This window comes from Ahaetulla prasina, chromosome 1 (assembly GCF_028640845.1).
Source record: "Ahaetulla prasina isolate Xishuangbanna chromosome 1, ASM2864084v1, whole genome shotgun sequence".
Taxonomy (NCBI): Eukaryota; Metazoa; Chordata; class Lepidosauria; order Squamata; family Colubridae; genus Ahaetulla; species Ahaetulla prasina.
Window position 1 is genome coordinate 305317273 of NC_080539.1, and position 14661 is coordinate 305331933.

At 39.1% G+C, this 14661-nt stretch overlaps 2 protein-coding genes across 2 annotated transcripts in view; one reads left to right on the forward strand and one right to left on the reverse strand.

The window, feature by feature from the left end:
• Positions 1-3436, reverse strand: part of RTF1 (RTF1 homolog, Paf1/RNA polymerase II complex component) — a 30794-nt gene extending 27358 nt beyond the window's left edge. Inside the window, exon 1 of the mRNA XM_058162055.1 lies at positions 3220-3436. Within this exon, the coding sequence (XP_058018038.1) occupies positions 3220-3297 (78 nt within the window). The 5' untranslated portion in view covers positions 3298-3436. The remainder of the gene's footprint in view (positions 1-3219) is intronic.
• A 125-nt stretch (positions 3437-3561) lies between these two features.
• Positions 3562-14574, forward strand: NDUFAF1 (NADH:ubiquinone oxidoreductase complex assembly factor 1). Its single transcript, XM_058162058.1, has 5 exons — positions 3562-4295; positions 6383-6956; positions 9006-9191; positions 10390-10464; positions 12840-14574. Exons 2-5 carry the CDS (start codon positions 6459-6461, stop codon positions 12978-12980), a joined length of 900 nt encoding a protein of 299 aa, XP_058018041.1. The 5' UTR covers positions 3562-4295; positions 6383-6458; the 3' UTR covers positions 12981-14574.
• The last annotated feature ends 87 nt before the right edge of the window (positions 14575-14661 follow it).

Genomic DNA, 14661 nt, shown 5'->3' on the forward strand with positions numbered 1-14661 from the left:
CATTTTAGCGAAGGGGGAAAAGTCGCACATGTCACATATTTTATTTATTTATTTATTGCATTTGTATCTCCCGAAGGACTCAGGGCGATTAACAGCCAATTTAAAAAATACAATAAATATACAATAAAAACAAAACTAAAATTTATATAAATAGTGGCCAAAATTAAAAACTAAGTAATATAAAAACTAAAACCCCATTTAAAATTACTTAATCAGGCATGTCACATGACAACGTGAGTTTGACACCCCTGTACCATCAGATCATCTGAACACCTCATAGTACTGCTGAAATATCCTAAGAGGCCACACATACACCAACCTCATGCCCCTGCAGCATAGACTGGTAGAATGAGACCATAATAATCCAAATTCTACAGAATAAAGTTGATCTTAGAGATGAAACTATAAACCATCTTGAGGCACTTGGATTTACCATAATGTATCATTCTGTTTACATACGTATTAATTACTAGGAGATATTGGACTTGATACACTGCTCCAAGTCTGCTATAGAACTTCATATATTTGATCTCATTTTTTCTCTTTTCTTTTGCTAGAGAAAGAATAATGGGAAAGAGGGTAAATTTCTACACCTCACTATTTAAAAAAATCTAGGAGCTATCAATCCAAGAGCGAAACTGCTATGGGTTCAAAATATGTGGCTGGAGGATTGAATCTTAGGAGCAGAAGCCATCAGGATTGGAAAATGCTAAAAATCTTTAAATCTAAGAAATATACTCCATCTATTCTAGAATATTGTCAACAACTTGATATGCTTAATCTTACAGTTTTCATTAAGCGAAATGCATATAAAAATTTATGGAATTTCCTGACTGACAAGACATTATAGACACTATCATGAAACCTTAAGAAAGAGTTGGCCATTTTGGTACTGCAGTTACTTGTGAACAGCTTTTTTACAAAGCCTTTTTCAGTAGTTAATATCTGAAACTATGTCCGATGGAGAGTCGAGTTTTTTTCACCAATTTTAAATTCCTTATGTTATCTAATACAATAGATCTTCAACAAAAAGAGGAAACAGCTGGAAAAAGAGATTCCTTATATGTTGGTGGCTACATTGGCTTTCCAAATGAGCACATAAAAAACAAAACATAGGAACTGTTCATAATTACAATAAATCGAACAGAAATACACGCTTTCACAGATAACCATTAGCTGGCCTCATGCCACATCATTCATGCCATCTCCCATTCCAAACAGTTGACATCCGTGAAAAACAGATAACACAGGCATCTTCCTGTTGAAGCAAATTCAGCTTATACCCTGAAAGAAGTGTTTGTAAGTTATGAAGAATATTAATATTGAAAATATTTTGTAGCATGCCATAAAATATGTGACACTGATTTAGTATAAGAAACAATTCTAACTTTGAAGATGAAATGAAACAATAATGGAAACTTGTAATTTGAGTTAAAAAGAGGTAGACATAAAACCTCAGGAACATATGATCAATACACCTCCAAGAAAAAAAGAGATTTGAAATTTTTACGTTTCTTATGTTTCTGTTCCCTATTCCTTATTGAATATGCTCCGCAAGAAACTGTTTTTTGTATGCTCAGCTTCTCCACTATAAAGTTCCTTTTCTTGATAGAAAGCTAAGGAATCGAGATTTAGAAAAGTTCATCAGTAACTATTTCTCTACTGCTGCTTTTTCCAATTTAACATACATCAGGTATGTTAAGATTATGCTGTTACCATCTGCATATACAGCCACACCGATGCCAACTGGTAGTGATAAGAGTTTGTTAAATTTAGAAGGCCCTAGACTCAGGAAAACTGTTTTAGGAGGAGACAGAGAAGATATCAGGCACTTTCACAATCAGATCTGGTTTCTTTGTTGAACAGATATTACTCTCCATAACTTATACACTTCAGGACTGGCAATCAAATCCTATTTTTCAATCCAACAGTAATACAAAACATCATTTCTTTGCTGATTATCATGATTTCCACCCATCCCTGATATTAGGAGAAAACTCTATTGGGATAAAATATGTTATCCCTATTGCCAAACCCATTGTGCCTCTCTTCCCAGTCATCTGAATTTTATGAACCTTGAGGCAGTCCTTGGATGGTGTCAAAATAAAAAGGGAAATAATTCGATAGCACTGGTACAGCCAAGGATGACTTACCAGTGTCTCTCATAGTCTGGAGATGAAATGACCGTAATGTCATGGGAAATCAGAACAAAAAAACCTCTGTGGGCATGTTTGTACTATGGTTAGATACAAGTGGAGACATGGACAAAAACTGATACTCCTATCCAAAATGTATATTATCATTTACTGATTTTGGCCTAGTTTCTATAATAGTTGCTCACTGTTCTATGATTATATGCTTTCTATACACAAAGATCAACCCAGAAGAATATGCATATTAATGGAGAGGAATGACAGAATATGTGTCTGGTAATAACTAATTGGGCCTAGGTCACAAGAGTTACCCACACTGGTGCCTTATTGAAAAAGGCAAGCTTAGAGACAAAATTAATCTCAGTATATAAAAATTCAGCAACGAGTGCACAGTAAAATAATCCACATGAGGGGAACCTTCTTTGCTACAAACAGAAATATAGTCTCTGAACTCTATAAATGTTGCAGAGACATGAAAACTGGTTAAGTTCAAGCAAAGGTTGCAAATCAAGAGATGGGACCCAAAATCTAGGAGAATTTTATAGAGTTTAGGAGGAGAAAAAAGGGCAGCACAGAGAAAGTGGTCACATCAATTCCCATCTCCCATCATTTCCACAGCTATTAGGGGGTAACTCAAACCGATGTCACCCTCACGGCTCTCTCTCCAAGTCACCCCATACTCTGCATCCTGCCACCTGCCAGACTGGATCCTTTTCGCCTCACTCCAAGCTCTTCTTCGTCTTCGCTGCCTCGACACCCCCGCGTTTCAAAAGCCCTAAAAATTTACTCCCAACTCCTCAACCCCGTTTGTTGCCAGAGTCCTCTCTCCGCTACCCTGATGTATATATGTAAATCCACCCGCTTTCCCCTCTCTCGGGAGCCGCACGACTCCCCTTCCGCGCTAGCCCGGGCAGAGAGGGAGAGAGACAGAGAGGGAGACGAAAGCCGTTTGGATGCGAGGGGGAGTAGGAACCATTACGGCACCCATCCAAAGCGATCCAGGCAAAAGCGAGGATGGAGCCCCGGGGCCCAGATCGGCGGTGCTAGTAGCCGCCACTACTCTCACCTGGTCCAGGTTCTCCTCGCTGCCGCTGTCTTCGGTATCTGAGTCAATGAGGACCCGGCCTTTCCGCTTCTTCACCATGGCGGAGCTGGCGCCGCCGCTCCCGTCCCCTCCTCACAGCGGGCCCAGCGGACGGTGTGCGGCACTTCGAGCGGCAGGCCTTCGCCAAAGCCAGCGAGCCGCTCGCCCGCCCGCCCGCCAGCCAGCCAACCCGGGACACAAAGGGCACCGAGCATGCGCCATGCGACGCGTCGGATGTAGGCGTGGCCGGCGTAGAAAGCTCTACTGGCCGTTAGGCCCTGAGTCGGGGGGGGGGGGGAAGGCGGAGTTAAGGGGCGTTCCCCCGTCAGTTAGGGGACAAGTCGTGCTTGTAGTCCCAAAGGAGCCGTCGTCGGGGGCAGAGAGACCAATGGTGGGGTGGTTGCCTTAGATGGGTGCATGTTGTTCTTTTTCTTTTTTGGAACCAGTGAAAGCTTAAGACCCATTTTATAGGCGGTATAAACGCTTGGCCAGGCCCGTCGTTGTAGGAGAGGGCCCGATGGGATTTTTGGAAACCCCTTGTAATCCTGTTGCCGTTTACGTCAGTTATCTTCGACCAGGCTAAAAAAAAAAAAACGATCAGTAAACGGAACATCACTCTTTCTCCACCTTTTAAAAAGCATTAAAAGCTACAGGTTTTCTAATCGGAGGGGAAAATGTCCGTATTCTGCATTTACGCGAGGTAAACGAAACGGAACCTTAGTTATAGGCTGTCGTTCCTTTGAGGAGTCCGGACGACTTTCAGCGTTGGACTCGCCGGCGTAGAACTCTGGCCGAAAGACGGCGGCGAATGCAAGGGGAGTGAAGGGGATCGCATTTTTAAAGGTTAATTCCCGGTTGAACTACAGTACCCGTCATCCCCAGTCTGCACTGGTAGAACGTACCGCACGTTGTCTGGGAAAGACCGTAATCTATATTGGGAATGAGAATTAAGTGAAACTATTGGTTGCAAGTTAGGGTTGAATTTACTACTTTAAGAAAGCAGCCAAGACGACGGAGAAGAATAGAAACGGAGTGAACTGAGTGCATTGCCCCATTCGGTGAGTTTACTTGTTTACATTATCTGGTTTTTCCTATCTAATGTTCCTTAAGAGTGAATAAATGTTGAAAAAAATATTTCAAGCTTAGGAAACCCTGCTTAGAGTTTCTGAGAGAAGAGAAACTTCTCAGGGTTTATCTCTCAGCATCCATAACTCTTTTGAATCAGAGGCCCCAATTCTAGAATAGATAACGGTTTTTAAAAGGCACACCAAGACTCAGTCAATCTTAGGTCAATCTTTCCTCAGAAAGCCAAGCAGAATTTGACCTGGTTAATAATTGGATGGGGGACCAGCAGTGTTGGTGTTCTCATTGCTGGGTTTATGTGTGCGGGTCTATTAAAACACAAATAATTACATATTCATTTTCTTTCATTTCCTTTTGCAATAAAGATATCCCAAATGAAAAGGCTGACATTTTTGTTTTAAGAATATTGTGTATGTTTAGCTTAGTGGGTGTGTGGGTGTGTGTATGGGGGGGGGGGAGAATTTACTGCTGTTTTTTTTCTTCAGTGGATCTGGATGGATCTTACATGTTAAATATTTATTTATTTATTTATTTATTTTTCAAATTTATATACCGCCCTATCTCCCTAAGGACTCAGGGCGGTTCACAGGCAGTTAAAATACATATAAATACAGATTAAAAACAAATATTAAAAAACTTATTCTATTGCCCAAATTTAAAATAGTATAAATAATAAAAACCCCTTAAAACCCATAACTTTAAAATCTAATCCAGTCCCGCGCAGATGAATAAGTGTGTTTTAAGCTCGCGACGAAAGGTTCGGAGGTCCGGAAGTTGACGAAGTCCTGGAGGGAGTTCGTTCCAGAGGGTGGGAGCCCCCACAGAGAAGGCCCTTCCCCTGGGTGTCGTCAGACGGCACTGCCTAGCTGACGGCACCCTGAGGAGTCCCTCTCTGTGAGAGCGCACGGGTCGGTGAGAGGTATTCGGTAGCAGTAGGCGGTCCCGTAAATAGCCCGGCCCTATGCCATGGAGCGCTTTAAAGATTGTCACTAGCACCTTGAAGCGCACCCAGAAGGCCACAGGTAGCCAGTGCAGTCTGCGCAGGATAGGTGTAACACGGGAGCCACGAGGGGCTCCCTCTATCACCCGCTGATACACAGTTAGCCGCATTCTGGACTAACTGAAGCCTCCGGATGCCCCTCAAGGGGAGCCCCATGTAGAGAGCATTGCAGTAATCCAGGCGGGACGTCACGAGGGCGTGAGTGACCGTGCATAAGGCATCCCGGTCTAGAAAGGGGCGCAACTGGCGCACCAGGCGAACCTGGTGGAAAGCTCTCCTGGAGACGGCCGTCAAATGGTCTTCAAAGGACAGCCGTTCATCCAGGAGAACGCCCAGATTGCGCACCCTCTCCATCGGGGCCAGTGACTCGCCCCCAACAGTCAGCCGAGGACTCAGCTGACTGTACCGGGATGCCGGCATCCACAGCCACTCTGTCTTGGAAGGATTGAGCTTGAGCCTGTTTCTCCCCATCCAGACCCGTACGGCTTCCAAACACCGGGACAGCACTTCGATAGCTTCATTGGGGTGGCCCGGTGTGGAAAAGTACAGCTGGGTGTCATCAGTGTACAGCTGGTACCTCACACCGAAGCCACTGATGATCTCACCCAGCGGCTTCATATAGATGTTGAACAGAAGGGGCGAGAGAATCGACCCCTGCGGCACCCCACAAGTGAGGCGCCTCGGGGCCGACCTCTGCCCCCCTGTCAACACCGTCTGCGACCGGTCGGAGAGATAGGAGGAGAACCACCGATAAACATTTATTTTACATTTATTTGATCAATTTTTCCTTTTTTTGTACACTATTTTTTTTCCTGTTTAGTTGTGTGTTTAATATGCTTTTGTTTTGTTTGTTTTGTGATAAAACAATAAATACTATTTTTTTTTAAAAAGAATATGCTGTATTTCATATGCTATCCATTTTGTTTATGCAGCTCATATATTATTGAAAGTGTTACTTACAGTAATACAGTTAACAAGGTATATACATCTTGGTATATTTTGGAAAATAAATGGAACTAAAAACTTTATTTTTAAAATGTTTTTTTATTTGTATTATGACAGGTAAAGGTAAACTGCATTAATCAGAAATAACTACCAGTTAGTTTGGATAAGGGAAGCAGCTCATCAATATTCATTTATGGCTTCATTTCTCAAAATGCTGGATTTTCTCTCTTTGATAAACAAACCCTATTGCCAAAGTAGCTTGTTTAGGATCTTTGCAACTGGTCATCATGCAAGGTGGTACAGTGGCTATCAGAGACCCGGAACATCTATTGAGAAAATTTCACCACGGAAGACAATTGATAACTTAAAGAATGTAGTGGAAGAACTCAAAACACAATGTGGGCTTGTAAAGAAAGAAGTAGTTGATTTTATAAAAGGGTTTGACCAAAAACCACTAGAAGATTATATATTGAATCAGACAAAAGTGATATGGGAATTTCGTAGTGAAGAAGATATAAATAAATGGGTGCTTGGTTCTGATGCAGCGATTGGAGGGAAAAGTGAAATTTCTATGAAGCTAGATAAGAATAAACAGTATGCTATTGTGTCTGGGAACCTCAATACTGCTGTACCTAAAGACGGAATGACAAAATATAGTGGATATTGTGCCATAATATCAAAACCAGAAATGGTGAGTACAATCTCATTCACATTTAAATGAATGTTTTATTCTTTAAGACAAAACTGGCTTTCATTTTGAATATTTCAAAATTCTCTTCTAAAAAAATACGATTCCCATTTTAATACTATTTTTTCAAAGTGAAGAATAATAGTAATGCTGCATTCTTAAATATATTGGGCTGTAATTCTCCACTGTTAATTCTTACTCCTGTTGGAGTGGCATTCAACAGCATAGTAGTCGAGATAATCTGTACTTATAACCTGCAGGGCTGAGAAATTATCAAAATGGGATTTGGGACATTACAGGAATTGCAGGAGAGAAGAGAGGATGGAAAAGATCTGCAGGATAAGTATGCTTAACTCAATGGGATTTTAGCCACTAACTTGGAATTAAAGTAAACATATATGGATTGTGGTATTATGTTTTACACAGACTTGTAAAGTGGATCCTTGACTTGCAAATAAGAAATTACAAAGTGCTCCATTAACCTCAGAATATGCTTAGATTACTCCCTTGTTTAATAACACAAACTGCTTTAACAGCAACTGCTTTAGCTGGAAAAAATGTGCCACATTCCCTATTTAAGTGTCCTTGTGTATGCTGAGACAGTGAAATACCTCTGTGAAATATTTAAAATAAAATTTCCCCTGTTATAAATGTTATAACATGCTTTTTCTTAGATCTATATTATATCAGGATAACATTCTTATAATGGCTAAATCATAATTGCATTAGATTAGATTAGATTTTTGCTCCACAAGCACTTAAAAAGCCGTTGTTTCTTTATTGTAATGTAATTGGCTTTGAGTTGTGAACCCATTCAAACAACCTATTGTTTTTATCGGTTTATAAGAACCTAGCCAATTACATTAATTAGGTGTAATTGAATGATGTGGTTTAAAATAAAGTGGTCAGCCATTTTGTTAAGAATTTAAATCTCAGACAAAGTATGAAAAAACATTAATTATAATTTTCCACAAAATACAGATATCTTTTTAAAAAATTGCCAAACCTGTTCTTTTTGCAATATAGAATGAGATTTGCTGTTCAATCTTGTCATGGTTGCTCAAAAATAAAACTGCTGCATTTAATTGAACCTAATCGTAAATAAATTAGTGATGAGGTTGACTTCAACGACCTTGAAACACTAAAGAGGAATAGTAATCAACAGAGACTGCCAAGTATCCCAAGGACTTGGACAAAATCAAAAGTTTAAAAAATTCCTGTAAGGCCACAGCAATCTAGTTCCCCATTGTTGCCAGGAAAAAACTTACAAATATGCCCAAATAGTCACCAGGATTCAGGTTTGTCTTGAGAGAAATTTTGCCTTTATTTGTAATGTTAAGGAACAGTTCATTGAGCAGCATACATTTTTAAAAGTTTTTTTCCCCCCAAACATTTAACATGTTTTTAAAGCCTACTTCATAGCCATTTTATCTATCCTTCAACTGTGTTGGGGCTGTGCAGATTGTTTGCTTTTTCAGTGATAGTGATTAATAAGCAAATTGACACGGCTTGTAAAATTAGACTCAGTTATCTGTTGTGAAGTAGTGGTACAGTGTAACATGTCAAACGTTGCTGTAGATGTTTGGGGAACAGATGTCTAGAATTTTTCTGTCTGCTGCACTAATGTTGCATTCTGTCATCCTCAAGTGTCACCTAAAAGCAAGACATATTGGTCTAAGTATGTGTGGAAATTGGCACTAACCACAATTTTACTAGCCTGGAAATTTGGATAGTTTCTGGTATCTTCTCCAAGAATAATAATTTTCTCAACGAGGGTGGGGTGGATACAAATTGTGTCAGTGCAGTGGGGTTTGTGTGTGTGGCTCTGTTCAGTTGCTTATTACGATAAATTTTTGATAAAAAAGTATTGTTTCTGTCAGAATCCACTTGTCATGACAGTTATGTGAAAAAGACAGAGCAGATTAATAGAACAAAAAAACACCTCAGCAGTGAACAGTATAATATTAAGAAAGCCACATATAAAGGAGAAGGTAAATTTGCCAAGTGTAATAATTGGTGGAATATTAAAAGTAAATGTATATATTTTGGCAGCTTGCTTTTCATCGGACAAAGGTACATGACTGGTCAAATTTTAATAGTCTATACCTGCGTGTCCGTGGTGATGGTAGACCGTGGATGTTAAACATCAATCCAAGCAAATACGACCCTACTTCAGCGAACGATTGTTATAACTACTTCATATTCCCTCGAGGGGGGCCATATTGGGAGGAAATTGAGGTAACAATTATGACTTTTTTGATACTATTATAGAAAGTATGGATTCCGATATTTGTAAAAATAGGTAAACAAGAATCTTTGAATTTAAATTTTTGAAATATGAAAAAGATTGTTTTCTTATGTGATTTTTTCCCCTAACTTGGATTTTTTGTACAAAATTTGAGAATTGCAAATTGCCACTTACCCATGGAGTTCTATTATTCCAGATGCTGTAATACTTTTGGATTGAAAATATTTTTCTTTATTAAAAAAACTAGCATACAATTGCCTATGCAACTATAGTCAATTGAGACAATTTACTCATCAAAAAATAGTGAAAAGGTTGTATGAAAGAAAGTGAGAATTGGTTATATCGGGAGAAACTTTTAAAAAATGGGTTAAATGCTATAGATAGGTTAGTTAAGAAATGTGTGTGGTAAAACAATCAAGAAAAGAAAGGATGTGTTCTGTCTCCCCCCCCCCCCCGTCCGGAAGATACGTGAACTGACTCAATTAGCCAGCAATTTAGTCCATGGCAGCTATTGGCTCTGGCAGCAGACCAGCGAATGTCTGCCAAGGTTTTCTTTATCTTCCCTGATGTTACCTGAGCAACCAGGAAGTCAGGGACAAACAGCAATCCAGGCCAAATGCTCAGTCAAATAGTTCAGCTCAAGTTTTCTCCAGTCAGTTTGTTTTGTCTGTCACGAAGTAATAGAGCAGGCCCTCCTGCTTTTATACCCGGTGGGGTGTGGCTCCGTGACTCAGCACTCTCTAGGCCTGCCCCATCCCTTCTTTTGTTGTCTACGAAATCTGATTGTCCACAGCTGGGTCTCGGTCTGGGTCTGGAAGTGTTGTCTGGGCGGGGGGGAGATACAGGAGACAGAGGCCTCGGCACCTCCTCCACCTGGCCTGCCTCTGACTCCTGGAGCTGAGCCAGAGAGGCCGGCCCTGCAGAGGGGAGCACCGACGGCCCTTCCCCACCACTCTCTGAGTCACTTTCTGGTAGGGGGCCAGGCCCGGGGGGGGGGGAGGAGGGCTGGAGCCACAACAGGATGTTAATGAATGTATATTGAATAGAAATGTCAGTGTTCATCCCAAGATATATAGTATGTTGTGGTTTTGTCAAATAACAAACAATATATGAAAGAAAAATGAATGTATTGAAAGAAATATTCAAATACTCATATTTTTCAGCTTATTTTTAAATTCTTTATAACAGGTTCCATTTTCTAAGTTCTTTTTTACAAGCCGTGGGAGAATCCAGGATGGCCAGTATGAAATCTGGCCAGATAGGGTAAGTGGTTTTTAAACTTGCTATTGAAAATGCACATCTAAGATCTGTGATCAAAGTTCTTAATTATTTTATTCACTGAATTTGATTTATATCCTTCCTTTTTGCTCTGGTAGGAATCAAGGAAGCTAACTAAACTAGACTAACTAGACTAAACTAACTAGAATAAAAAAGTGTTAAAAACTAAATAAAATAATATATATGGATGATTGCACTCACTCTATCAAGTCCAGGAAGATTATTCACTTGGGGAAGAAATGTGTGTTTATACATTTCCTAAATAAGTTTCAGGAGGATGTATTCCACCCAATATCTTGTTGTCTGGAAATGTAATAAGCATTTCCTCTTCATCCATCTCATTACGAAAAACACCGAAGAATACATTATCCAGGAATAATCCATGTGGCACTCTGTTTGATACCCATCACCAGTTTGATGGGGAACCACAATTTGAGTAGACTTCTCAAGTCAGCTGTGCACAAATTATACCATTCAGACCATACTTAACTAGCTTGTTAATCAACATCATGAGGATTTTTATCATATATTTTGCTGAAGCCAAGGTATCTTATGTCTGTAGCATTCTCAATTAAGAAAGTTTCTCAAATCAAATAACAAAATAAGTTAGACCAGGTTGGTTCTTGACAACTTCATCTAAGATAGTAAGTACCAAAGTGCTTACAAATGAAACTATCACTTTTTCTGGAATATTCCCAGGTGTGTCAGACTGTTTGAATTAAGACGTTCAGAACTACAGTTGAAACACTAAATCTTCTCTTTTCCTATTTTGTGAGGACATTTGCATTCTTACGGCCCTTTGGCACTTTGTTAGTTCTCCATAATTCATTAAATATGATATATATCAAGCATAGTATGTATCAGTCAGTCAGCTAGTTCCTTCAGTTCCCTAATATTTTTTTTTTATATTTACATTTATATCCTGCCCTTCTCCAAAGACTCAGGGCGGCTTACATTGTGTAATTCATTAATATGAATTTAAACTGGCTCTAAATATTGAAACACTTCTAAAGTGAAAAGATATTCCCGAATTGTCATTTTTCTGACAATCTCTGGCTTCATTCTGACTGTTCATACCTGGTGTAACATAGGGACAGAAAATGAATCAAATACTTCATTTTGTTTTCCTCCTTGAATCCAGACTCTAGTCACTGTTACTTTCTATGTAGCTAAGACAACTAGAACATTAAAAGCAAGTATGACAGTTGGATTCTTGGTGTTCTTCTGGTTTTCCTGAAGATATTCCATTATTAACTAAGGGCCTAGGCTAAAATCAGTGTGGTATGGGAAAACAAGCTCAGCAAACACCCTGAACTACATAATATTCTCTACTGTAACAATTATTACAGATCTTCTATGCAATGAATAAAGTGTCATTGTTTAAAGGCAATGAGGCTTAGCAGTATGTATTATATGATAATCCATTCTAGTTAGTTTGATTTAATAGTTAAAGTGTTGGACTAAGAGTGGAAAACCTGAGTTCTACTCCTGGTTTAGGTATCAGGGATTTTGCTGTTTACACCAGATCGCAAGTTTGACTAAAAGGAAAGTTCTTCCAATAATGAAAAAAAAGAACGAATATGAAATGCATAATCTATTTAGTCTTAACTTGAATTATGTGAGATTTACTCTACTGTACCAGATTGCAGTTCAGATTTGGATAGCCTTTCTTGCAGACACTGCTCTAATTTACTTATAAACTATTATATGTCTTAAATCCATTTCCACAAAGTTTAATATTTTTAAATTATTAACGAAATATTAAAGCAATATACAATATACCTGTTTAAAAAGTGACCCAAGTTTATTCAAATGTTTGTTGAGGTTTCTTTTAGCAGGTAAAGTAAAAAAGGAGTTTTAAATATTACTTTGAGCTTGCATTAAACCAGGACTTATAAATGCATTAATAGACAACATGAAGCAGTTATCTAGAAATTAAACAAAAACCAAAGCGTGAGTCCAGGAATATATTTAATAAGTAGTAATGCCTTACTGCTTACAAAAAACAGCCTTGCTGAATTCTTTGGATTCCCTGGGTCACATCTGCCTATACTATTTCATTATTTCAAACTTTTATCCTTGAAGGTGCATAGATTTTTGGTGGGGGAAAGACTGCTGAATCTGGGTAATGGAGGAGGAAGAGGAGGTTTGGAACATTTTTGAGATCTCGGTAAATTCTGTTCTTGAATTAAATAAGTTTTGAATGTTGCTAATCAAGAACTATGTAGATGAGGTTTCATCTTATTTATGAATAAATTGTAAAAACATTAATTTAGGCTTAATAGACAGGAGATAAATAAATACTGCATGACTTTAGCAATATTTTTGTGAAAATAATACAAAGTGATTTTTTTTAACAGATCAGCACATTGGGACTTACTCTGGCTGATAAAGTAGATGGTCCATTCCAGCTGGATGTAGACTTTATTGGATTGTTCAGTGACAGATCGCATACAGAAACATTTGCCTATGAACTCTATGAAAAAAATCCCAAGAAATAGAACAAGTGGAGGACAGTCGTTCCTTTCAGTTTAGAATATTTCTGCAATTGCATGCCATTCAGTAGTAAGCTACAGTTGAATAGTGGACTTATCAGTGAATACAAGCTACATAAGCAGTTATGGAAAAACAACAAAAATCAGCATAGTAAAATAAGGACTCTGATAGTGCCATCTAGCATGCAGCCATTTAGCCACCACTTGGATTTAAATGGTGAAGGGACGTAAAAGTAATGTGCACATGCTTCCCACCCCCAATTAATAAAGAACATCTGTATAAGAAACAGAACTGAGCTTATCCTACTTTTAACATGTAGTTTTTTGAGTTACATTGACCAAAAGAAAATTACTGAATTCCTTTTAGCTGAAGGAGAAACATAGTACATAATAAATTGATTGCAATCAAGTTGTTTTTGATGTCTAGCAACTGGATATTCTCCATGATGATCTATCCCTAACCTATTTTAGATTTTCCAAAATTGTATCCATTGCCAAAGTCCATCCATCTTGCTGTTCATCGTTTTCCTATCTTCCACTTTTTTCAGCATTAGAGCCTTTTCCTGAAAGCTAGGTTTTCAGACATGTCTGAAGTAGGATAATTTAAGCCTCTTCATTTGTGACTCTGGTAAGAACTCTGGACTGATTTATTTTGTGATCCATTGATCATTTTTATTTCTTTGGCTATCCACCTTCTCGAGTCTAAAGTTTAAAAGCATGACTTCATATAACAGCATCACTTAGCAATGGCAATTCCAACAGTTCCCATTTGATAACCAAATCTCACTGGTGTTTGGACAAGGACTCGACTTAATCTAATGATTGTGCCATTCCCAATGTGGTTCCCTCTCCCAGCCCCAAGCTTCGGTTAAGAAAGGGATTGCCTCATTTTCAATTCCCCCGCACTCATCTATGGCTGCCCTGCACAGTAGCACTCCTCAGTGGCAGTGGTGGCAGAAGTAAAGGCCTGGGGGCTTAGTTTCGGCCTACTGCCCCTCAGCTTCAGCCTGTCACAGGACCCAAAGATTGCCATCTCAAACCCTACACGGTGGCCAGCCACCTTAGTGCCACGGTGCAAAGCTCCAGCAATCCTGTAGGCCCTGCCATACCCAAGTTGATTTCCAATATGTTTCACTAGTGGTGAAGCATGCCCAGCCTTATCTTATTTAAGGCAGTTGCTTGCCGCACTAGGCCTTTTCCTCAAGGGTGGTTGTGCCATTCTCCAATTATGTGTTGTATTTAGGCTTCAGATTTCTGAGGTCTTCTGAAACTTTGTGATAATGCCACACCTATGGTCTCCAAATAACAAATGCTGTTCTCACAATGCTTTCAGAAAGCATCTAATGCCTACACACTAATGCTTTTCATGCCACTCTTAAGATCATTTGGAAGTGTGGACAGCCAAACGGGTAGAGATGTGGAGGGAGTCGAGATAGGCAGGTGGATGGAATTGAAGCACCCCTGCAGCCTAAGAAAAATGATGGCTTGTAAGTGCCCAAATTATGATGATGAGACTCCTGCATTGAGATTAACTTCAAGCACAGGACATGAATATTTGTTGAAAAGAAAATTGCTGAATAAATGGTTGTTACACAATGAATACCTGTAGTTTGTCGTATTTATATTTAACTTTAATCCCACTTTTCTCAACTATTATAACTAGGGTTTGCAGATTCTTTGTATTTTT

What these genes read in the sequence shown, in the direction of transcription:
- NDUFAF1 (XM_058162058.1), top strand. Translation starts at nt 6,459, where the DNA reads ATGGCTTCATTTCTCAAAATGCTGGATTTTCTCTCTTTGATAAACAAA. An exon ending in TAATATCAAAACCAGAAATG is followed by an intron (nt 6,957 to 9,005) that starts GTGAGTACAATC and finishes ATATTTTGGCAG; the next exon opens with CTTGCTTTTCATCGGACAAA. An exon ending in CATATTGGGAGGAAATTGAG is followed by an intron (nt 9,192 to 10,389) that starts GTAACAATTATG and finishes TCTTTATAACAG; the next exon opens with GTTCCATTTTCTAAGTTCTT.